At 36.6% G+C, this 25,483-nt stretch overlaps 1 protein-coding gene across 1 annotated transcript; it reads left to right on the top strand.

The window, feature by feature from the left end:
* Positions 1 to 1,704: 1,704 nt before the first annotated feature.
* On the top strand, positions 1,705 to 23,668 carry themis (thymocyte selection associated). The gene is made up of 6 exons (XM_088626864.1): positions 1,705 to 2,006; positions 11,257 to 11,406; positions 11,759 to 12,220; positions 14,949 to 15,982; positions 20,954 to 21,095; positions 22,029 to 23,668. Exons 1-6 carry the CDS (start codon positions 1,916 to 1,918, stop codon positions 22,199 to 22,201), a joined length of 2,052 nt encoding a protein of 683 aa, XP_088482990.1. The 5' UTR covers positions 1,705 to 1,915; the 3' UTR covers positions 22,202 to 23,668.
* The last annotated feature ends 1,815 nt before the right edge of the window (positions 23,669 to 25,483 follow it).

Here is a 25,483-nt window from a genome sequence, read left to right as displayed (position 1 = left end):
CGGAAAACCATCTTTGAGAACACAGACGGAGAGATTAGAGTGGTTATGGCCGTCAGAGGTGAAATGAGAAACAATGGGTTTGGAGAGATCTTTAATCTTCACAGCCCTGACATGTTCTCTGAAGCGGTCTCCGAGTCTCCTTCCTGTTTCTCCAATCTAGATATTTGGGCATTTACTGCAAGAGATACAGTAAATAAGGTTGCTGGAGGTACAAGATGCCATCTGGGTGATCTGGAATTGTCCTGAGGGGCCTTGAAGGAGTGTGGTGGTGGATGTGTACGTGCAGGTGATACAGCGAGCTCTGTTGCAAGGGAAAGTGCCTGGTGTGGATGGTTACATTTAAAAGGCAATTATAAAGTGTTTTCAATTTACAGTTTTTCTTTTGATCTCCTCTGATTTCATTCTTATGTTTAACTGAACAATGTCTTATTTATAAAGTAGAGGGAACTTCCTGCTGGCAAATCTGTTATAATGAGAGATGTTAAACAGTGCTTCTTAAAGCCAGGTGTCTATTTCAGTGTGTCAGATTTACAGTATCTAGTCGTATGCTGTATAATACAGTATAGAGATTGGTGTGTTGAAAATTTTTACATAAAGGATTTATCCTTCCTGTTTGTGCTTCATATGCGTGAAAGGATACAGTAAGATACAAATTATTTGTGCTGTGTCTTGAATTGGGGATGTGATTTTTTTCCTCCATGGTTTGACAGTGTAAAACTGAAAGTAGGATACAATTAGCTTGTTTTTGACTGGATTAGTTATGCATAAGAGTAGACGTTTTTTTTCCGCAGAACCACACGTTATACAATATTGATGATTTATCTGCTCAGGACAAGAAATTTCTATACCGTCATATTATTTAGCCATTATAAATTTAAAGGAAAGTGAGCTCATTTTGATGAACTAGCCATTCTTCAATTCCATTTTTCATACAGTGCATATTCCGATGTTTGTGCTGTTCCTGGAGACACCGTGTTTGAGATACTCCCATACAAAACAGGCATTGAGAGAGAACACAGGCGTCAAGTGGAGACTCAGTTATGACCAAATAATCCCATACATTCGTTTGAAAGCACTGAAACTCTTCATGGTAGGAACCACATGGTTGTTAAAGCAGTTCTGTGTGTATGATAAAACATGAGCATCCTTTTCTTCAAGACCTCTGTAGAGTAAAAGCATGTGGTTCCTTTATTTTTCACATATGGCTTTTTTTGTTCAACATTAAAACAGCCAGCATAAACAGTAATAAACTGAATTGTCTTTGTATTTCCATAGTTAATTTACTTTAAAAAGTGCTGGAGTTAAATCAGCTGTTCACTACCTATGGTATACAGTACATATATAATAAAGATAAAGGTTTCAGCATATGCTAGAATATCTAATGCTTGTTGCGTTTCTTTTTACATACATTCTGAAGAAATCCCAGCTCACGATTGTGGATGAAAAAGAGAATTTTGTTATTATAAACAACACCTACTGTACATCATTATAAATAACTTGAATCACTCACTATTCATCAGGTTCTCATCAGTGACTAATGTCATTTACAGCTGCACAGCACATTCTGGAATTTAAAGTCATGCTAATCTAAAATGAAAAGCTGTTAGTTTGTCAGAATGATAGCCTAGATTCTGAGGGTTGTTGTGGTTACTTTACTGTCTGTGATTTCCGGAGGTAGAAAGAGCACTTCCACCCATATCATCAGCAAGGCACGGTAACATAAGACAAGGCAAAGCACTCCAGAACACACAAACGAACATGATGTACAGAAAATATTTAAACCCTCTATTCCAAGCTGATACATAAAAACTCTCTCAAAAAATGCTCAAGATATTTTAAATTCATAATTACTGAAAAAAAAGTTTTTCTAATTTTTTGGGGTGTGATATTTTGAAGGTTACTGGAACAGAAAAACATGGCATTAACGCTAGAGGAATTTACTCGCTCACTTGATCCAAAAACCCTACCAAGAGTAATACAGATTCAGTCTGGAATTTATTTTCAAGGTAAGAGCAATACAGTTTTAACTATATATACACTATATTTAAATTAATTTAAGTTGACATGCTTTAGTGTTTTCCTTATTTGTTTTTTTAACTATTTCAATTTATGGTAGGTTTTCAAAATAATGTATTTTTTCCATATTAAGTCTAAGAAAAACCAGTTTAAAGAAGGCGGTGCGAAATGTTCAGCTGCCTTTATATCTTTTTGCCTTTGTTGGTTAATTGTCCTTTTTCTTAATTTTCCTTTTATTTGCTTCATAAACTAAATAATTAGACACATTTTATTTTTAGTGGCCTGTTTTACATATAACAATTTTGCATGTCTGCATTTATAAAACTTCTTACTCTAGAAATAGTACAATTACATGTCAGGTCTGTGCTGAAGATCGCTTTTCTTTGTTCAGTGTCTTCCCTATTATAGGTCAAATTTACTGAAGCTTCCTGGATTATTCATTGCCTCCTTTCTGTACTTTCAGCTATTTGAGACAATTCACCTGTTAGTAGGCGAACAGGATTTGCTTTCTTGTACATGTATAAATTTAAATTATTTTAAAGGCAGTACTTTAACAATACAAACCAATGAAGTGAATCAGTGTTCTCTTGTATAAGAAACACAAAGCTCATTTTATGTGCAGGATTTTATATTCTCATTAGCTTTTCTTGCCTGCTTTTGCTGTTATTTGTGTTTAGCTTATCTTTGTGTTAGTCTACAACACTAACTCCTTTTCATCTTTAAAGTGCAGTATGATTCATAAAATTCTTTCTTACTTGTTAGTGTTTAACTTAAGGCCTAAATGTAGACTGCATGATCACATTTAATCATTTTCTCCTAAGCATATGACCCAAAATATGAATATGAACTGGGATGTTTTTTGTATGGGCAACAAGTTAAAACATGATGTATTCCAAAATGATAGCTGGAAACTCAATTACTCAGCTCATGAACCTGTTGAACTCATGGAATGAGCTCAACAAAAGTTAAAAAAGATCATAACGATGCAGCTCTTGCAGTGTACAGTATTATCGCTCCCTGGAATTCATTTGAACGTGAAGAAAGTTTGCTAGAAAGTCAAAATATGTGATGCAATTTGAAAAACACAATGCCTTATGCATTGATTAAATGTTTTGACTGACAGTTTGTACATCTAATAGCTTATATTTTACTTAGATTGAAGTAGGAGGCTGCCTGAGGTTGTGAGTTGCAAAGGACCAAATACTGTAGATGTTAATTCCACATTGAAAAGTAGAAAGAAGAACAAATAATCTTTCAGCATGTGAAGCTTTCTTCAATTGCAAACGCTTCAAAGCTGCAGAAGACTCAGGCAGCCAGAACATTCCTTTCCCTTTGTTTTCAGTGTGGAACAAACCCTTGCTTGTTACTTTTAAAATTTTATTTAGAATAATTGTTGAAGCAACAATTCCAACATGTTTGAAAGTATATTATTCTTTTTATAGGTCTTTCAATTTTTTATGTAACAACAAATAACAGATTTTGCGTATATAATAAATATAATAAATATAATAAATAGAAACATGAATTAAATAAGACACACTGCTTTCTTAGCATGAGAATTCAGCTTACTTATTTTTGACAACATAAGCATATGTATGAATCCATAGTGCACTTAAGAGTTTCAGTTGAAATGAACAAATTATACATTGGCTTATTAAATGTCACCATTTGTATATCAATATCACCAACTGTAAGAACATTTCTCTTTTACTTTTTTTACTCTTTGCATTAAGGGTTTTCAAGTTTATCCCAGATAGTTTTTAATTCTGTACCTTTTATCAACCATTAGTCTCACTAAGCAGAATATTTGTTTTCTTTGGGTTTATTCATAAAGCCAATATTAATAATCAGTGTTGTTTGTTTTACCATTAGGGTTTGAACATATCTAATAACATGTTTTCCAATAATTAAAAAAAATGAAAATATCTGCTTTATATTGGAACTCTTTTACAAAATGATGTGAATGTTAAACCTGTAAAACTGATCCATTTATATCCCTATTTTATATGTATATGCAGTTGTTCAAATGATCAGCTCTTAAATCTACAGTATATTCCTACTTTGAGAGCGGTATGAATTTGATTATTGAAATGTTTCATAATGCTAGAATGGCAGGAACAGGAGGTAAGATGCCATGGAAGTCACATTTAATTTTACATACAATCATGTAAGAAAATTGTTTCCCTGATGTTCCTATAAGAAGATACAATATTTAGTTGTTATTTTAATAAACACCACCTTTAAAACAGATCATCCTATTATTTTTTAAAATGTACTTTAAATCATTGGAAATAGATCAAGGAGTACAGTTTAACAAAAAATGTTTAATTTACAAAATGCCTATAAAAATACTGTATTTATCTCATTCTTGTAATGTATATATTATTTGCATAATAATTAATTCTGACTCAATATTCATTAATGGTCTGTTTTTGAATGAATCACCATAGGGTCTAGTTGAATTGTAGTAGAACAATGGGATACCATTAGCAATAGCCAGGCATTCGTTTGTTCTTTTGAAAGCTGCAAGATTTCTGCTCTGCAAAGCAGTCTACAGAGACCATCTATGTGCTGTTTAGCTTTAAACTTTTAGCTTTTTAAATGTTAAGCTTTACTCATAACAACAGTTCATACTAAATGTCTTTGTTTTTATGCTGGTAGCCTTGATAAAAAAACAACTTTGAAAATTATGATTTCTCTATAGACACTTAACCCATTTTCTGAATTGAAAACAATGATGAAATAATGATTAGTAATTTCTAATAACTTTTTATCTTAGTGCTATTTCTCTCATAAGTCGTCTAACTTTTGCAGTTTTAGGATCACTGAGGTAATAAGCAAAAATATCTAATGTTGCAAATGCTTGACTTTCTCTATTAGGTTCTTGTACTTTTTAGAATTGATTTAACTTATTTTATCATCTTTTTTGCATTTTACAAAGAAATATACTTTTACTGTATGCAAAATGACATAAATCATTGTAATTATGAAAGGTTTGATAGTACTATGTTTCTAACATTTATTTTATTTCCGAACGCAAATTTGATTTTGCCATTTAATTTATGCTTTGTAGTTTGTGCATACGTGGATACCAGAACTCTACCAATATTTTATCTGTAGAGTCAAGATACCATAAACCATACAGGCAACAAATCCTTAAAAAGGATGACTGACTCAGTGCTGTTACTAAGAAAAATACTTGGTTTTGAGTTCCAGTATTAGGTCTCTATATTGCCAATTAAATTGGTATTTATAAAATCAAGATTAAGCATAAGCAATACACTGTAATTTCTAAAAAAAAATATGAGAAATACAGTTGCATTGAATATTTAATTGTAAATTGAATCTAAAAAACTTGAACAAAAACATTATCTTACATGTGACTGCAAAACAATATTTCTAACGTACATGTACATTTCAAATTTCAGTATGTAATAAAAAAGTATTAAACTAGAATAAAAGCATAAATTAACAAAGATGTCTGCCTATTGGCTGTAGAATGTTTGCACAGAAAACTCTGCACACGGTTTCTGCTGGCAGAAGCAGATGTAACATGAGGCTGTTACAGAAAATATAGGTGACAATTAAAATGTCAAGAAATCGTAAAGCAGAATTTTGAGTCTTTGTTATAAAATAAAAAATGGAACATTAACAGCAAATTGAGTCACATGGGACCGAAATGTGTTATCTTAGTAAATTTTAAAATTATATGCCACTGCTCCCATATTTGAGTGATATGCTCTCTAGTCTACTTAACACTAAAAAAAATTAGGTAAAGCTTTGGCCCGAGAAGGGTCTGTTATCTTCTTTACCTTTTCCTCCCTTCTTTAATGAACTTTTAAAGAACTGTTATGATAATTAGTCACCATTTCTTGGCAACCTAATGAGTTGCGATTAAAATCCTTGTGATTAAAATCAGCTTGGCAAGGTTGCCAAGAAACTACTTTCTAACTACTTCATTCGATTCAGCGTCTTGGCAAGAAGTGGGTGCAAGGCAGTGTCGACCCTGAACAGACACACACCAACACTCACACAATCCCACCAAGGCCAATTTTCCCAGAAGCCTATATTTTCAGAGGAAACTGGAGCACCTGTAGGACACAGAAGTGAAAATGGGGAGAACATACAAACCTCACGCGGATAGCACCCCAGGTCCTGATTTGAACCCAAGACTCCAGCACTGTGAGGCAGAACTGCTTAACACTGTCACAGTGCTGTCCCTCAGCATAACGCTTTAGGTTAAATGAGAGAGCAACAATAACATATAAAGATTAATATTTCATTTTGTTCTCCATAAACATTACTACCAAATGTCTAGTACAGTATGTGTACCGTATGTGCTACTGTGCACAGCAAGTAAAATTATTCCTCCTATTTTAGTATACAATGGTATTTTTAACTAATGAGTCCCAGCTGCTTTTTTTCCTGTTATCTCATTTTTAAATTATATTAAATTGATCTGTAATTAAGTGTTGCTTCTGTTTAGATTTTTACTCACTAATGAAAAGGGTAACCTTGCCAAGCTGATTTTAATCACAAGGAACCATTTAGAAGAACTATATTATTACAGCACCACTTTACCCAAAACCATAACCAAAATTGAAATGCCATGAATCAAAGATGATAAAATGGCATTCATGGAGTCATATATCACTATTAAGAAAATAATTAGAAAATGGATGTGAAATAAAGGACACGTTAACCTATGCTCATGCAGAATTTGTGGCGAAGGATGCAACAACCTGACATTGGTGCAAAGCTCCTGTAATGTCACTGTGGCAAAATCACAAAACACTGTTTTGCTTTATTTTTTAATGTGGCTAAAATAAAGTCAGAAATACCTTTTTTTAGCATGTTTGAGGAACATTCAGTAAATTAAGCTCAGCATTTAAACTTTTTGCATTTATTCAAAGTAGGGAAACAAAAACATTTGAAACATAGGAGGCTATTGCTAGATAGTTTTTTTGTCAGATTGTTATTTAATACATATTGTGAATTTTCTGTTTTGTTAATTAATAAACTGAACATCAAAGTTGTACGAGGAAAATCAGTTGTGTTAATAGCTAACAAAAATATCTATGCAACGCTGTGGGTGTCTGCAGAGGCTGGGTTTGTTAAAATAACATACTGCATTGCAGTGGAAAAGAATAAACTGCACTTTTTTGGGTAAGAAGTAAAGGACATGCACAGCTATAACAGTTTTAATTAAGGCCATGGCCTTATGTTAGCTTCAGAAAACATCAGAGTTATCTCCTTGCATAATGTACAAGATTGCTGAGTGGAAAGTATTTAATCTGACATTCATTTTCCTGCAGTATCAGCAACATCTGGTGGCTCATTTGTTTTATGAACCTTTGTCTTAAGAAAAAACATATAACATGAAAATATGCATTTGATATACCGTTTTGTTTGCTCTTTGATAGTACAATACATATAAAAGTTAAAAAAAGCAAAGATTTGTATGTACCTAACAAAAGTGCATTCTATTACAAATCACAATATTGTCATTGTGTAGACATTGTTTAGAATGTTATATTAAGCTCCTTTGGAAGACTTAGTAGTCCTCTCTCATATTTAAATCCACCAAAATATTAACTGAAAATTATTTTTTACATGGTAAAACCATAAAGAATAAAGAATGTTTATACAGTACCACAACTAGCACCCATATCACCCTGCAGCTTACATCTGGCAGCCCACTGAAGATCAGCAGGTGTGAGCCTGGTCAGTACCTGGATAGGAGACCTACTGGGAAAGCTAAGGTTGCTGCTGGAAGAGGTGTTAGCGGGGCCAGCAGGGGGTGCTCCCCCTGTGGTCTGTGTAGGTCCTAATACCCCAGTATAGTGATGGGATACTATACTGTTGTAACATTCTGTGGAAAGCGAAGGGCATGACAAGGCACAGAAAGGTGTCATGGCCACCCACTGCAACCAAGGAAGTCTCCAGTCGTGACGACTACTCGTACCACTGTACCCAGACTTCTGAGGTCGAGAGAGTGGGACTGCCCCAGCATAACAGCTTTCCCACTTCAAAAAGCTCTCCTGCACAGGTTTCTTCATGCAGATGAGCTGTACAAAACACAACCGTCATCAACAGGCAACCATCATACAGTACCAAAAATATCTCAGAGGGTTTAATTGAATACCATAGCTCCACGCAGTGCTCTTTCCCTTGGCCTGACAAATACACAGAATATATAGCATGTTACCACCATGCTGCCCTCACAGAGACTTTGGTTTTGGTAGGTTGGATCTGAGAATATAGCATCTGTGATGCTGACTATAAAACCAAAGTTTTTATTATGGACTGAATAAGAAAGTGTAAGTGTTATGATATGGTCTTTATTGTTACAACCAGCAGCTATATCACTCCGCAACTCACAACTGGCAACCCACTGAAGCTACGCAGGTGTCAGCCTGGTCAGTACCGGGAGGAGAGACCTCCTGGGAAAAACTAAGGTTGCTGCTGGAAGAGGTGTTAGTGGGGCCAGCAGGGGGCACTCACCCTGCGGTCCATGTGGGTCCTAATGCCCTAGTATAGTGATGGGGACACTGTACTGTAAACAGGCACCGTCCTACAGATGAGATGTAAAAAAGGTCCTGACTCTCTGTGGTAATTAAAAATCCCAGGGCTCTTCACAAAAAGAGTAGGGGTGTAACTGTGGCGTCCTGCCCAAATTTCCCATTGGCCCTTACCAATCATGGCCTCCTAATAATCAACATCTATGAATTGGCTTCATTACTCTGTTCTCCTCCCCACTGAGAGCTGGTGTGTGGTGAGAGTACTGGCACACTCTGGCTGCAATCACATCATCCAGGTGGGGCTGCACATTGGTGGAGGGGAGTCCCCAGTACCTGTAAAGCACTTTGAGTGGAGTGTCCAGAAAAGCGCTATACTGTATAAGTGTAATCAATTATTATTATTATTGTTAATATCTGAAATATTGTGTCCTTATCTTGGTTGAGTTCAGTCTTCTAGTTTGTTCATTAAGTGTGAAAAGCATGTTAACTGAATCCCTGGAGAGGGATGAGTTCGTTCTGTATCTTTGATGTGTCCCACAAACGTCATCTCAAAGACAAATTAGTCCTAGTCCCCTGCAATAGCTTATCTAAACACTCTAGGGCTCCGGTCTACAGTGTCCATATTAAGACATTCTCCTCCCTCCTCCAAACCTCTGTGTCTGCTTCCAGCTCTCAAACTCCTTTCCCCTCTCCTTCAATTGCTTACATCATTTTAAATTATTTGCTGTAATATAATGTGAGCAATAGGGATAAATTTAAAATCAATAATGTCAGTTTGACTGAAAGCAGAAGGGAGTTTTTTAGGAAGAAGGAGGGAGTTTCTATCACTTCTGAGGGACATTTTTTAACATCCCTCCATATAGACTTGGTCTGGCTGCTTCGGACTCTTTGGTTTCCAAAGTTAAGTGCATACGTGTGTTTTAACCAAAAAATTGAATTTGTATTGAAATTAAATTAAATTTTTTATTTGCGCTCATATTACTTTTTCTTTCTTGCCTTGGATGCATGCTTTGGATTATTGTCAATGTCCATTTTTGCTCAGCGTGAGCTTCCTAGCAGAAGGAACCAGGTATTTGGCCAAAATGTCCTCGTGCTTGTTGGAGTAGATGATCCCCTGTATCTTATCTCACACTGTATGGTGTTCCAGACCTGTAGATGCCACACAACCTCAAAACATGTTAGCCTTTTCACTATACTTCACAATGGACGTATATTTTTGGTCAACAGGAGCTTAACCTTTTCTTACACAAAACATACTGTTGATATTGCATTTTGATTTACCATTGGCCTATGAATTACTTGATTGGCAGTCCCTTTAAAAAAATTACACTTCAGGCTTCTTCCAGGCAAAATTTCCACTTCATCAGTAGATGTAAATTTCTTAATTATGGACCCTATGGTGGAAAGTAGTAAATTCAGCGGTTTCTGGATTCTTTTATAGTTATCTTGCGGCGTGTGAAATTCAATGAGCATTTGCCTGTTGTCCTCAGAGACCTCTCTGACCTTAACCATGATGACGCCTGCAATTAACGATTGTCTTAAGTGTTTTACCTCCTTTTATACACTCGGGAGCAGAAAACTTTTGTTGACCCTATATATATTACTGGAATTCAAATATAGATTTAATTATGTTGGATTTTAGTTAAAGGGATATTTAAAGTTTTGAATGTGACCATCAGGTTTTCTGGAATTTAATCATTAATGAAAAAATACATACAAAATGCATTTGGTTTGCTCTGCTTCAAGTTTTAGCAAAAGATACCTCAACATGCTTATTATAGTGAAATAAAGAGAGAGGTTCTCTGTTTACCTATATCATGTGTCCAAGGTGTTCAGGCTGAATATAAATCTAAAGAAGGAGCACTCAAGTAGCCGCTTATGTCTCAAGTAAGGATCAGTTTCAGTTGACCATTCCAATAGTCAGAGTAATGGAGATACTGTGTGACAGCTCCGTGAACTTACATATACTAATGGAATCTATGCAAGCACTCAATGAACCTGTAACAAGCTTTCATACGTCACTCTGTTTAGGAAAGAAGCATATTTAACATATGTTAAAATCAGCCAAACATTTTAAATGAGCTTATTTTGAGCGAAGACAGCTCAGTGGGCTAAACTGCTGCTTACAGGAGTTTCTGACACATTGCCCACTGCATTGACGCCTTACCGCTGGGGCAGTCCCAGAGCTGGGGTGCTATCTGTGTGGAGTTCTCACCATGTTCATGTAGGTGTCCTTGTTGTGCCCCAGTATCCTTCCATGGTCAAAAGGCATACTGGTAGGTTAACTGGCTTGTGAGAAAAATGGGCTCTAGTGTGAGAGTTTGTGTTTATATTTGTGTACGTCCTGTTCAGGATGTATCCTGCCTTGTGCCCATTGCTAACCAGGATAGGCTCCGGATAAAGAAGTTAATAAATGCATGGATGGGTGAATTTAATATAGCTTCTCCTATATCAAACATTCAAAGCTAGTTTGAAACTAACTTGTGACAAGTATATTTTTGTAGATACAGTATTTTAATGTTTTGTAGCCAATTATTTTTCATTTTTTGCTATCCTTAGTTTTCACTTGATTGATGATTGTTTTCTTTTTAATATTTTCTATTGCACTACAATATTTGTGTTATTTTACTTTCATTTTGGTGCCCTCCCACAATTAAAGCAGTTTTTTGGCCACCGATAATGAAGACATTTTAAATCTTTTTTTTTCTTTATTTTTAAGGCTCTGTGTATGAAATGTTTGGAAAAGAATGCTGCCTTCCTACTGGAGAGATCATAAAAATCATAGGAATAAACATTACCAGATTAACAGCAGAGATTGAGAATGAAGCAGGGAGAAACAATTTAATTGAACTGCCCCTCGACTACCCAGGTAAGTCTTTTTATAATAGCATTACTTTTTATAAAACATCTATTATAATTAAACTGCATTTATAAATGGTAAAACACAGAAGAAAACACATCCTCCAAGTATCATTATGCAACTCAATATAGTTTCTTCAGCAATAGAAAGAAAGCTATTTTTTCTCTTTATATTACAATTGTATTCAAGGCCAGTGTGTGCAAAAAGGTTTTTACACAATGTGCATACAAAAAAGAATCATAAATAGCATACTGTTTGTGGTTACTCTGCCTTTGATTTTCCTTGTCTTCAGTGCTCCATAATATTCTTGTGTTACATAATAACAATCAAGTGTCTAATTTTGCTAACTTGTGTCTGTTAGGTCTTTTCAGGATTGTAGCAGATAAACAACCGTACCTTACAGCTGGTGAAATTGCAGAATCCATGCACATATCTCCAAATAGGCTAGGTCAGCCTGTTCTTAGGAGCGCCAATGACCTACACCTGACTGATGGCACTATACAAGAAGGAGAAAGCATAACCTTGACATCCTTGACCACAGAAAACGATGAACAATTTGTGAATTGCGAAGTGACAAGAAAAGATAAGAAGCACACTTTTACACTATTAATATCCCAACATGGAGAGTTTTATGAATGTCAGGATGATCAGTTTTATACACTTCAGGAAATAATAGAATGGAAAATGCCCAAGGGCAGGAAAAGGACAGTGAACCTGGTGAAGACATTGCCTTCGAGGGAGTCAAGTTATTGCGACCTTCCTGAGAATTTTGAAGGAGAGATGATACTCACGCCTGTCTATGAACTGCAAGCAGTAATGAAATGTAAGTTCATTTTTTACTTGCTGTTTACATATTAACATAATAAGAGTCAAAGAAACACAAAACAACATAGGCATACTGTAATGAAAAAGGGCTTCATAATTTGTGATCTATAATCTAATGGATCTTAAAACAGCTATTAGGAATCCCAAGCCATCCCAGCATACATTATGAGCAATCCATGTATTTCTGAGTTTAATATTGTTACAAAATATAGAGAGACCAGGAAGTAAGCCCGAGAGTTATGTAAAAAATGAGGCACGTGAGAAATGTCATGAGTTTATAAATCAGAGTCAAAACTTAGACAAATATTTACAAACAAAACTCAACAAAATCTATCCACAAAAACACATACATTATGTACTGTACAAATCTAAGCTTTCCAGAGGTCTGTGTTCTACAGACCCAAAAATTCAGTATTCTTGTAATCTAAGAACATTAATGCAACACCTTATCACATCAAAAAAGAGAAAATGCATCTTAATAAATATATCTTGAACAGAACTAAAACTCTCTTCCTTCAACATCACTCAAAAGTGAATGGGAATAAATCTAAACATGAATCTACAAGCGAGGAGAGAACAGTTTTATACTGAGGTTTCCACAAAAAAAATCGGAATTTCCTAAAATAAAATAAGACAGCAAGTTCTTTAATGTTCAGAATACAAGAACCCGGTCTCCAAAATTAATTAGATCAAGGTCCTCTCACATGGTGCAGGTTTGAGGAAGAGGAGGGTGGTGTTTTCCTTGCTTTCTTCCTTCTTTCTCCTGTCTCTGTGTATTTGTGCTGTGTTTATAACTGTTGAACATTTACCACTTATTATAGTTAACTAGAGTAAAGCACCGGAAACACCCTTTGATTGTGTTTACCTTCCTCTTAGTCCACTTGTATCTAGACCATCACCTTAAATCATATCAAGCAAAAGTTAGTAAAGTTAGTAAATTTTCAATGAGTTTTAGCTGTTGATATATCTTCAGCTGACTCCTTTAGTTCAGATGGGGATATAGACACCACTTGTACAGCTATCTCTGTAAAGACTAGGCAAATTAAAACTTTAATGAAATTGTCCAAACTGTATAATTTAGATTTAAAACACATGAAAGGTGGAGTCTACCTGCACAGGACCGTGCAGTTATTCCCCTCAGTGTTAATTAAATGTAATGAATATCTGCAAAATGTTAATTACTACAGAGTGTCAGGGATAGTAAAGTGCAGGGATAGTTGTGATTAAAATAATAATGTTACCTACAGTTGCCTTAGATAGTTGCGACACATATGTGTTCTATCTTAGAAAACAGATTAAATCTTTTTAATATTTTAATACAGATTAAAACTGGCAGCCTCAGAAAACAATTAACATGTTCTAGAAAAGCCAACCCACATTCTAAAATTCACAATTTGTATGCAATTGATAAGATTTCACGACTGTGAAGTAAATCTATTATAATTATCTTTAATGAAACCTTTGACAACCTCCTATGGAATAAGAGGGTTGTCTTATGAGCCATGGTTAAGAATGTCACCCAGTTTGGCTTCAAACTGCATCTAAAACATCATATTTTGTAGTAGTTCTGTACTACAATGCCAAAAGCGGACTAGGCAGAGTTTATCAGTTAAAATAAATCTGCAGAATTTGGTTTGGTGATACTTGTTTTTGCACGTATCTCCGCACTATGTGCCACAGAAAAAGATAATGTGGGAGGGAAAAATATGTCCATTCTAGAAATGGATTACTGTGTATGTGTAACTGAAAAGAAGTACAATATTTGAATGAATAAACACACAACATGTACCTTCTGCTCTCAGCTCAGACATACACTTTTTCAATATTTTAGGTATCTGACAATAAGCATTTACATATTTTGACTGCAGTCAATTGAGTATGTGATTCATGACAGTATTATTACAGTATCTTCACCTACAATAATTTCAAAGCTACTGTACTGTACTTACAAAAGTCTGGTTAGAATGTCACAGGAACATAAATTGTAACAAAATATTTTTGCTGACCTTCTGATTTTCAAATATACTAATCTCATTAGTTTATAGCATTGTGACCCCACTATGCTGTAGAAATTCAAAAATCCCTTCATAATATAACGAAATCCCCATTTGTGTTGTGTTCTCTGCATAAGGGGAGGCTGTCACATAATAACACTTATTATGTTGAAAAACGTGCCCCTGTTAGAATTAGAGTAAAAGTGGAAAGTCAGTCAAAACCAACCGCTGGTAATAGAGAAAAAAATACAAAAAGGCAGCAGTTGACAGGAGGTTTGGATTCTAGTGAACCAGTCACATACTCCTCAATGGTATTTCTTGATCTTTTTAATTGTAGGGATGCATCTTTCAATTTTGTCTTGTGTTCATAGCTTGTCAGGAGAATTTTTACCTACTGCGTGATCCAGGTAACATTTGTTACTGTTGGTAGTATGTACAGTAGTTTGGTTGCAATACATGGACTGCCTGTGATTTGTTAAAGCCCGCTGTGACAATGTGTCAACAAACTGATAGGTTTGTCTCCTTGGGGTTGTATCAGTGCATCAGGAAAGTTGCTTGTTGCTTGTGTTTGTGCTGTATATTGTTTATGTCTTTTTTAATTATGAGGTCTTAGTTTTTTACAAATTACAAAAGAGTTTAATGGAGTAAATTGTATTATCCATTGCTTCTTCTTGTGCATTTTTGTAGGAAGTAAGTTATGGTAAAATAACAGCATTATCTTTTTCTTCACAGTTCGCAGGGATATTGTACACATACCATTCAACCTTGATGTGGAAGTTATAGATGTAACAGATAATTGTGACATAAACTGTTTTGTGCAGCCACTTTCACCAACTGATATCTTCAAAAGACCCCCTGAAGAATTCCCTGTAGTGGCAGAAATAATAGAGAGACCTGAACAAATTACAGAAGAATTGAATTTCCTCAGATCTTGCAAGCAAGTTATTATTCACCATGCTTATGAAGCCAAAAGAATTCTTGCATCTGAAATACGAAGTGATGTTCAAAGGCATTTTCTGGTCCCTTTGACTTACAAAGGAAAATTTAAAAGAAGGCCACGTAAGTTTCCTACAGCATACGACTTAGAAGTTGCTAAGAGAGACAAGGAGCAATTACATGTTGTAGCAACAAAATCTTTTGAATCTCACTATAATGGACTTGCCTCTGTTTCTGTTGGAGATCAATTCCTAGTTCAGCGGAGAGAGACGAGTGAAGTTATCTATGGTGGGACCCGCAAAACAGTAGAGGCGTTGGCATGTGAGAAAATTGAAGGCAAAACGTATGAACCTGTGCGGATCCCTATGTGTATGGATGGGGGCTTTGTAGAAGTGATTCATGACAAAAAGCAATACCACATCTCTGAAATCTGCCAGAAGTTCCATTTGCCCTTTAATGTTAAAGTGTCCGTACGGGACCTTTCCATCTCAGAAGACCTTCTTGCAGCCATGCCTGGGCTACATCTTGAGGAGGAAATCACTGACCCCTACCTAGTCGTCACACCGACGGACTTGTCTGAGTGCTGGGAGTTCCCTGTGAACCGAACCAAAATCTCACTGCAGCTTCTGCACAGGCTTGAGAAACAGGTTCGTCTGCCTGCTGCTCAAACAGTAGTAGAAGAAATCAGTGAAGACTCCTATTATGCCTTAAGGAGATATGTGATGGCAACACTGTGTCCCCCTCCACGCCCACCAAAGAAGCCTCCGTCAGAGTTGCTTAAACTAGAGATACCTCAGTCACAGAAGCCTGATGCTCCCAGCTCACCAAAGGTAAAATAAGTCTAAAGTACATTTAAACAGCTTACACTTGTATTTTAACAGTACCTACTAACTCCCTGTGATTAACTGAATGATATATACTGTAAATTATATGTTCCCAATTCAGCACCCCACATGCTTTTTTTTAATTTTCAAAGCAATATGAGGATTTACATACTGTATTTCTCCTTTCGGTATGGGATTTTTAAGTAGGGTTTTATAGAGAAATACTGTACAGAGATAGTTGTTAATGTCCTAATACATTTATTTAAAAACCTCTAGCTAGAAGAACAGAACAATGATAAAAGAAACTCCTGAATTTACAATTAGTAAATTAGTTTCTTGATCTAATTTGCATTTATGGACACCCTGGGTTAAAATGTTAAAATGACACAAGGAACTGATACTCTAGTTTATTTTTAATAGTATCAGAAAGTGGAAATGCATTTTCTGGAAAAATCACATCCCAAAACTGATTTAAATGTAAAAATCCTTTCATTAAATGGACAACAACCTCTGCTAATGTTTTAAGAAAGATGTTTGATCATATGTGCAGTAACTTATCTTATCCTTAAATTCAGTTTTACCACTCAGGCTTTGAATACAATATTAAGTTTAAAAATATATATAAATTGTTGAGTATAAATGTATATAATTTCCAAAATAGGACACCATCAGAAGGTGTGAATTATTCTTTTAAAAAATGAAAGCAAATAAAAAATTGGGAGCTATGCATTGTGCGATTTTATTAAGAAGGCATCTGCAGAGCACAGGAACAGACAACAAGAACAAAATGTTCTTCTTTGGAATCCTTTGGAAAGAGTTAATTTTCACTTGGTGGCAGGAGGCGGTGCAGCCATAGCTTCCACAGTGTGCCTGTCATACCTGTTGGCTCATATGAAGGAAAATGTCACATTGCTCACATTGCACATAACATTGTAAGGAAATGTACTGCATGACTTAATCTCATATGCTGAACTCTCACCTTTTCTGTTGTTCAAAATATCAATCTTATCCTTCCTGCATGATTTCAGTTTCCCAGATCCCCCACGTTCTGCACACAGTCACCAATCACAATAACAGTACTTTTCACGTTTACAGTAAATCACAGTGGCCCTTTCTGTGATCATAACTTTAATTGTGGGCTTCTTTCATCTATAGTTTCCACCTATGCACATAAACTGTGTAGTCCACATTCTCTGAAACAATCTGAAAAAAACATTGATAGGCAAATGTTGAGATCTACCAAAAACTACTGGAATCCTTCAGTATTGCTGTAATCTGTGGAGGATCATGAACCTGTCCTTTCAGCTTTGTTGGTTGTTGAATTAGCTTCAGCAAATTTAGTGAAGTAATCTACAACTACCAAAATATACTCATTGCTCCCACAACTTTTATGCAGCTGCAGGAAGTCTACTGATACCAATTATGAGTTCTGTTCTAACAATACTGGATAAGGATGTTTTGTTAGATAGTTTGGTTTCTTTTCTTGACTCACCTACATACTGTTCTTATGCTGTGATCAATATAATTTTGCATATATAGCCAATAAAACAGGTCCATGGTTCCATTTCTTGATATATATATTTTGGTTCCCAATATCAACTTGTTTCTTGTTCCTGTTTTCTGATACAGGATTTCATCTTGATCCAGCTAAAGCTTATTTCATTCTCACAGTAAACATATTGTTTTATTTGATTCTGTGTTTTCTTTTGTAATCATTTGGTCTGCAACCAAGATTTTTGAAATGGACCCTCTATCTGGACCTTTTTCCTAAGGGGCTCAATGGCAGCTTAATGAACATGGGGAAGGGCTGAAACAGTGGAAGGGATGGAGGTTATCCATGCAGAATGGCTTAAGTTCTGCAGAACTGTGGACTGTACGACAGCTGCTGGTGTAGCGGAGGTAGTGTGGTGACGTCAGCGCCCTCACTGCGCGTAGCAGGGACCTCAGCTGCCTGGGCTGGGGGAGGTCTCCTTTAGCTCACGCATTTGGTGCCCTGTTGTGTTACGCCGGTGACCCGGGTTTGAGCCCCGGGTGTGCGGGAGGAACGGGCGGCGGGGGGCACAACCCCGCATGGAACCGTGACGGTCACATTCCCTCCCCTGCTGAACTTCGGCTCGGCGAAGGACACTCCACACTCCGGGTCATGGCACCAATGTGATAGTCACGGTTCCCCACGGGGTCGTGCCCCCCGCCACCCGTTCCGTCCCCCACACCTGGGGCGCGAACCCGGGTCTCCGGCATAACGCAACAGGGAACCAGTCACGATATTAGTCCCCCCTCCTTAAGGGTGCTCCAGCCCTTTCACTCAAGACTTTATTCGGTGCACCTGTTTCCCATTCCCAGCCCACCTTAAAAGCCAGGCGCTGACACTCATCCGGGCTCTGCATCTGATTTCCGTATCGTGCGAGTCCGGGACCTGGAAGCGCCTGGTCCCGTTAAGGTTTTAACCTCTGTTCCCGTTCCCGTTCCTGTTCCCTGTCTGCCGGTTCCGACCCGGCCTTCGTGGTTTTAATTCCGTGTTCTGATGGATCTTCTGGTTTTGGACTTACCCTTGTGTTTTGGATATTCCCAAAGGACTACTCTCTCGGATTGTTCGCCTCGGCCACACCTCCCCCGTGCACCAGCGCACCTTGGACACGCCCCCCTGTCTTCAGCCCCGTTTTCCTGCATGACGTTTCCCTAGTGTTTCCCCACTCCGTCGGACTGTGTCGTCCGCATAGGGTCCGGAAAGAACTGTTCGTTACAGGAACCAACAGCGTGAGCTAAAGGAGACCTCCCCCAGCCCAGGCAGCTGAGGTCCGTGCTATGCGCAGTGAGGGCGCTGACGTCACCACACTACCTCCGCTACACTATGACATCTGTAGATGTCTCTTCCCTGTAATCTGACATGAAACTCTCCATATCACACAGCGTTCTGGATAAAACATCAGCATCTGTGTTGTATTTCCCAGCATGAAGGCGAAATTGTAATGAATAAGCTTAGCAACCTCACAATGTCCAAAGGCATTTAATTTGGAAGATGACAGAACATAGGTTGCTATTCAGTGCACCCTGTTGTAAACTTTACAACTAACTGTAAACTGTAGACCTTCTTTTAGCTGCACCTTATGTTTTGATCATCCTGTGAATTAGATGATATGCACAAAAGGTTCTTAAAAAGTCTTTCATGTATTTCCTGTAATTATTGATAAAGCTTCCTACTCTACATAATTCACCACCTTGTCATTCAAGATGCTAGTTGCTGTTGCCCTAGGATCATCAATTCAATTAGAAACCCCTAGACTCATAACCTCATTCCATTGGTGCTTCCCTACCACCCTAACACCCTTTCTATTCCCAGAATCATTAATAACAACTTCCTCATCTTACAGGATGATCCCTCCAGTGGTACACTCTTTTCTGACCGCCCCATCATCGCATATCGACGACCACATAATCTGCATAACCTTCTTGTTCACAGCTCCCTTGACTGCCCTCAGCAACCATCCACACCAGGCACTTTCCCCTGCAACAGAACTTGCTGCATCACCTGTAAATATATATATATACATTCATACATACATATACTCATTCAAGGCCCCTCTAGACAGGTCCTGATCACCCAGGTAACATCATATATTTCCAGCAATCTTATTTACTGCATCTCTTGCAGAAAATGCCTGGCTTTTTACATTGGTGAGACAGGAAGGAGACTGGGTGACTGTTTGAGGGAACAAGTCAGGGCTGTGAGGATCGCTCCAAATCCATAGTTTCCACCTCTAACAGCCCTGATCATAATGATCCCTCAGTCTGCATTTTTGAAGTGGGGTTTCTCAAGTCCTATTGCAGAAAGACATCCAAGATCAAAATTATCCTGAAACTACGATTATACCTTCCCCCTTCTCTTAACAACACACTTGTTTCCTTCTAATTCTCTCTATTCATTTGTGGGTTTTGACTTCACATCTCTCTTCTAGTTCTCCCTGAGTGTTTATACTCCTTCTCGCTTTCTCCGTACCCCGGCTTTTGTTCTCCCAACCTTCATCAGCTGCCAGTTTCCCTCTCTCCCTCACACCTGAAGAACAATCCACAGCTGAGTTACATCTCTCTTCCTTTCTTTTCAGCATGGAATAAACCTTTACCTGTTCCATTTTTAAGTTGTGGTCAATCCTGGCAAGTAGAACTAATACAGTGAAAATGTCATCATCTGGCTTTAGCTGGAGCTGAATTTTTCAAACCACCTTATGATGGATATGAAAGTCTATGAGGTTTCCTGTCTGTATTTTTAAATGTGACTAACAGAAAAACAGCATAATGAAAAGACATCAAACTAATTAACAATACATCAGGTGCTCTGATAAATTCTACAGTACCTCTACTACTCTATTACTCCAAATGCCTAAATCTTAACCCCCTGCTCCAACCACCTCTCTCCAGTCTCCTAACTTCTGACCAACTCCCACAGTGACACACCCCAATACATATACAATACATAATAAGATCATTCAATGATTTTAATGCTAAAAGTAATACATTTAAATCATAATTATTACTCTAACTGTAGAGTGGTGGTCATTATCCCATTTTCTTAGTACCATACCTGAGAAATGAAAGTAATTTTTGGCTTTGCTAGTGAAGAAAGACTATACTAGCACAGATTAAACTGTCTCACACTAAATTGTACAAACATAACCATATGATGAGTTAATGAGGGAAAAATAATATATGGGTTTTAATGCATGTAAAATCAATGCTGTTTTTCTGCATCTTCTATTCTTGTGATCACCTGTGCTTAACATCTTCTTTTTAAAATACTTTCAATTCCTACAGAAAAGGAACAACAGATGTTTAAAAAAGCACTCAAGCTCTTATTTTACTTAACAGAGAAACAATATGCATTGACATCACTGTGTTCAGAGCAACAGCAATGATACAGCAATACTGTATAATTTGCATTCTTCTGGTAAATGCTAGCATAACGTGTCTCTGTATTTTCAGGGTCAACGTGCAAACCCCCCAAATGCAGCAAAGCCCCCACTTCCAGCCTCTGTGGAACCGTACACTGCGACGCCAGAGTGTGAGCTGAAGACGTTGACAGCGGCATTCCTGACGGACATGTCGAACCCAAACCTAAAGAAAGGTTAGAATCAATACAAAAAGCAGCTAATTTCACCTATACACAGTCATTCTGTTTAAGATGTTTATTCGACGTTGTGGTCAGTTTTCAGTATATTATATTAAAAATTCAAATAGTTATGTTTTAGTAACCCTAGACATGGACAAATACCTATAGCATGTCTATATGATAAAGGTATGACACAGTTCAGCTGCTTCTAGTTTTCGATCTTTAGTGTAAAACGTATTACTTATTATTTTTATTATTATTGCACTTATTACTCCAGTGCACTGGACAAATATGTTTCTATTGTATAAAACCGCATTTTCGCAAAAAGAGCAGCCACTGAGAACATCACATAGGCTCTCTCATACATTAATATAAATTAATGTAGTCTTTTCTTCATTCATTAAGTAGCTCAAATGAATCACTATTATGGCTGTCACCCTCTTTAGGATGACTGTGTCAATCAACCACTTGAGTTTGGAATCCGAGGGATTCTAGGGAGGATAATCGAAAGTATTATTTAAATTCAAGAGTTCATGCAAATGTAGACAACATATGTGAATTTATTAATATAACACAAAGACAGCTTCTAACATTGAGCATTTACCATATTATTTTATCTTTTATCAATTTTAGTACTCAGCCAGTATTCCTGCAAAATTAATATCCATTAAATTTTGTCAGCATTTAATAAGCAGATAATAAAAATGAATCCATATAAAAAGGACTATTGTTTTTCGTGATTAATTTTGTCTGTACTGAAGAATAAATAGAATTCCAAAATGCCACTGGGTTTTATAAATCCTATTTAAGTGTCAACAAGGCCCAAAACAAATACACACCTAATAATAATGTATTTCCTGTTAGCTGAACCATAGCATTTGCATAGAATTAACTCAAATATCTCCGTCTATATGTAACACATTTTTGGCTTGACATTTTTCTCATTAGCCAGCAGTTCTGAGACATGCGTGGTGGAAGATGATGGAGATGATGATAAACATGAATATGAGTACATCGATGAAGATGAAGTTGAGAACATAAGAAAAAAAATTCAGGAAAAAAATATTAACATCATTAGCTGTAAGAAAACTCATGGTAACCAGTATGAACAATCTATATGAAAATGTAAGAAAACCTTAAATGATTCTGTAATATGGCAACTTTATTTTTTTCCATGTCTCAGAATCACTTTGAAACAAATGGATGCTTCATTTTAGCCTGTAAAGAACTGAGTGATTGCTTTCTTTTCACTTCATAGTTAAATATTACATGCCATTATATTAAGGTCACTTCTTATATGTAAATTCTTTAAATTATACAGTAAGTATTTTTTAAATTATTTTAAAACAAATCTCAGCTGTATCACAGATTGCAGAAGTTTTAACTTTGATTGTAAAACACCTACAGCAAAACAGCTACTGAAGTTGTACATATTTTAAAACAAACATAAAACATTTGATGGGTTGTTTAACGTTTTGGGTAATGAAAGTTACTGTATGTTGTATAAGTTAACAGATTTTTTTTGTACAAGGAACTTCACAATACACTCTGGTATTATTGAGAAGCAAAATACATTTTGTATCTGTCTTTCATAACAAAGACAAGGCAAGGCACAGATTCACAAGCAAAAGATGAAGTAGTGAGAATGTATTGGAAAATGCTTAAGGTGACAAAAAACTAACACAATACTATTTTAAGCCATGTTTGTAGCTAATATCCAAACAATAGTTGTATTGCTAATATTGCAATACAACTATTTCTTATTTTAGGCTGCTGGTTCTACTATACACAGTTCATTTGTGGTATATTCTCTTTGGTTACTATGCAGTTAATTTATATTTAAAAAAAAAACTTAATTAAGGAGAAATTCGCCAGATTATACAGATCCACAGAGTGGACCACAGCCAGGGGTTCACACCCCTGCACTTTCAAAACGTGCCATGGGATTTTTCAAAACTCGTTTCAGAGTCTCTTCTGAAAGATGGCATTTCCTTCATCACAGAGTTTCCCTCAGCCGTTGGTTTGTATATTCTTGTTCAGAGGAAATAGTAGTTATATCTACTTACTGTATGGCAGTAACCTGGATTTCCCTGGAGATCTCCCATCCCAGTACTGACCAGGCCCAACCTTGCTTACTTTAGAGATTCTGTAAGGTGCTATTAAACCTTTTCTTTTTGTCTGAATTACTTTTGTGGTAGCACGTAAATCTGAGATTTCTTATTTTGGAAAACATTGTTGAGTCATTATATACTTTCTATTTAAAAATATTTTGGTGCACAGATAACTGAGATACTTATTTTAATGTCCATATATTGCTTCTCTATTTACATAGCTCTATGTCTTTCATGACTATTTATATTCAGTACAGTTAAAGAATGCAGTCCAGAAATGATCACAGAACTGTTGTATTACAATCATTTGTGATCTTTAAATTCTAAATTAAAAATTACAAAAAATATTTTTGTAAATGCATGCTTTCTGTATACACAAGCATTTCAAAACTATATTAACTGAGAGTTGAAACAAATATTTTCTATTCATGTAATATTTTGCTTGTAAAATTATTAAAATTAAATTGTTTCAGATAATGTGTTTAGTATGCATCAATCCATTTTCAAATACTTGTTCCATCTGAGGGTCATGGGGGAGTCAAAATTAATCCCTGCAAGCAACAGGCGCAAGGCAGGGTACACCCTGGACAGGATGCCAGTGCATTATAGGGCAGACACACAGACACTCAACACCGGGGCCAATTTTCCAACAAGCCAGTTATGTTTTTGGACTGTGGGAGGAAACTGGAGCACCTGGAGGAAACTCACGTAAACACATGCAGAACATATTATTACAAATGAGGGGTTACGAAAATGGTGCAAATCAGGAATTGACAGAGCAGTTTAGTCCATAAGTAAAATAATAATTATATTTATTTATCAGGCCTTGTTGGGATGATCATGAAGTTGGGGCTCTCGCCTGGAGTTCCAGTTCCTCTGGACTCTTGTCTCCTCTCTCTTCTCCCTTCTTATTTTTCCTAAAATGTGATTTTATATTGTGGGTTTCTGTACTCCCCATTGACAATCATTAACCCACAACTCACTAGATATACCAAGTTAAACTTTACAATGGTTTCTGCTGAAGGGACCCCTGCCCCCCACCCCCAACCCCAGACCTCAGCAAACTTCCTCTCTGCTTTGAAGCTTGAAGTGTTTACTCTTTCAAGTGTCACAAACTTTATCTAAAATCTAAGAGACTCTTCAAAGTCACCTACTGTACAGCTGTAAAAATATAAACTCCACGCAGGCTTGGTATACATTAAAAAATTTATAATATTTAAAATATATAATTATATTTTAAATATTACATGGTGGATTAATATTCAGATTAATGCTTTATGCATGACAATTGATTAACAGAACTTGTATTGTTGAATTCTCCAGTTTGAATTGCGTCCTGAAACAGAATATTTCTATTAAGCATAATTGTTTGTCATGCTGTAGATTGTTTGATTTGATGAAACACCTTGTTAATACCACAAAAACCTGCTACCTGCTTGTTTCTACTGTTAACGACTACCTTGATGTTCTGTACTGTTTACATTCAAATATGTTTTCAGCATGAATTCAAAAGTACTTATATTTTCTGTTCATGGTTCTCTGTGTGCTCATTTGTAATAGTTACATGATTGTCATGTGATTGTCTCCAAAGCAAGAACACTGCAAAATTGCTTCTTATCTGGTAAATGTCATATGCCAACATAAATATAACATCATAGAATATTTTACTTTCAGTAGTTTGGTTAGGTCCTAATAAATGCGAGAGAGAGGCAAAATGTACAGATTGTATTTGACCTACACCCTCCCCTTCAGTTTGCAAAGATTGAGACAGGGTGTTGCTCCAGGGGTGTAGATATGAGGTGGGAGTACTATAAGAAAGATATGCTATGGGAAGTCCTGGGGGCGAGACTTAGATATGCAGGCAAGTGGAACTGTGTGAGATTAGGATCTAACCTTCCTCCCGAAGTCCTTTTTATTATATGTAGAGAGATGATTTGTAGAGTATATTTGGGGTAGCGCAGGCTGCCCAGAGCCTGCCATAACGAATCCCAAAAGCACCAGGACAGAATATCAGTGTTGCTGCAGTTTTTGTGGAACTGAGAGGGTATTTAACCAAAATATCTGTGTAGAATAAATGAGAGAGAAACTGTGTCACAGGCCTGAGCTAGTATGAACAAGTGGGCAGGGATTCACATGTGCTGTGGGTGTCAGTATGTGAGTTGAATAGGTTGCAGCACTAGTAGTAGGCTAGTATAGTAGTTGCGGGGATGGCTAGCTTGGCGAGTGTGGGGAACTCTACTGCAGCGCAGGCCACTGTTGGCCTAAAGAGCTGCTGGTGTGGAAGAGTAGAGT

This window comes from Lepisosteus platostomus, chromosome 3 (assembly GCF_059453375.1).
Source record: "Lepisosteus platostomus isolate fLepPlt1 chromosome 3, fLepPlt1.hap1, whole genome shotgun sequence".
NCBI classification, from domain to species: Eukaryota; Metazoa; Chordata; class Actinopteri; order Semionotiformes; family Lepisosteidae; genus Lepisosteus; species Lepisosteus platostomus.
This window is presented reverse-complemented; position numbering and strand designations above follow the sequence as displayed.

What these genes read in the sequence shown, in the direction of transcription:
- themis (XM_088626864.1), top strand. Translation starts at nt 1,916, where the DNA reads ATGGCATTAACGCTAGAGGAATTTACTCGCTCACTTGATCCAAAAACC. An exon ending in GTCTGGAATTTATTTTCAAG is followed by an intron (nt 2,007 to 11,256) that starts GTAAGAGCAATA and finishes TTTATTTTTAAG; the next exon opens with GCTCTGTGTATGAAATGTTT. An exon ending in GAACCCAAACCTAAAGAAAG is followed by an intron (nt 21,096 to 22,028) that starts GTTAGAATCAAT and finishes TTTTCTCATTAG; the next exon opens with CCAGCAGTTCTGAGACATGC.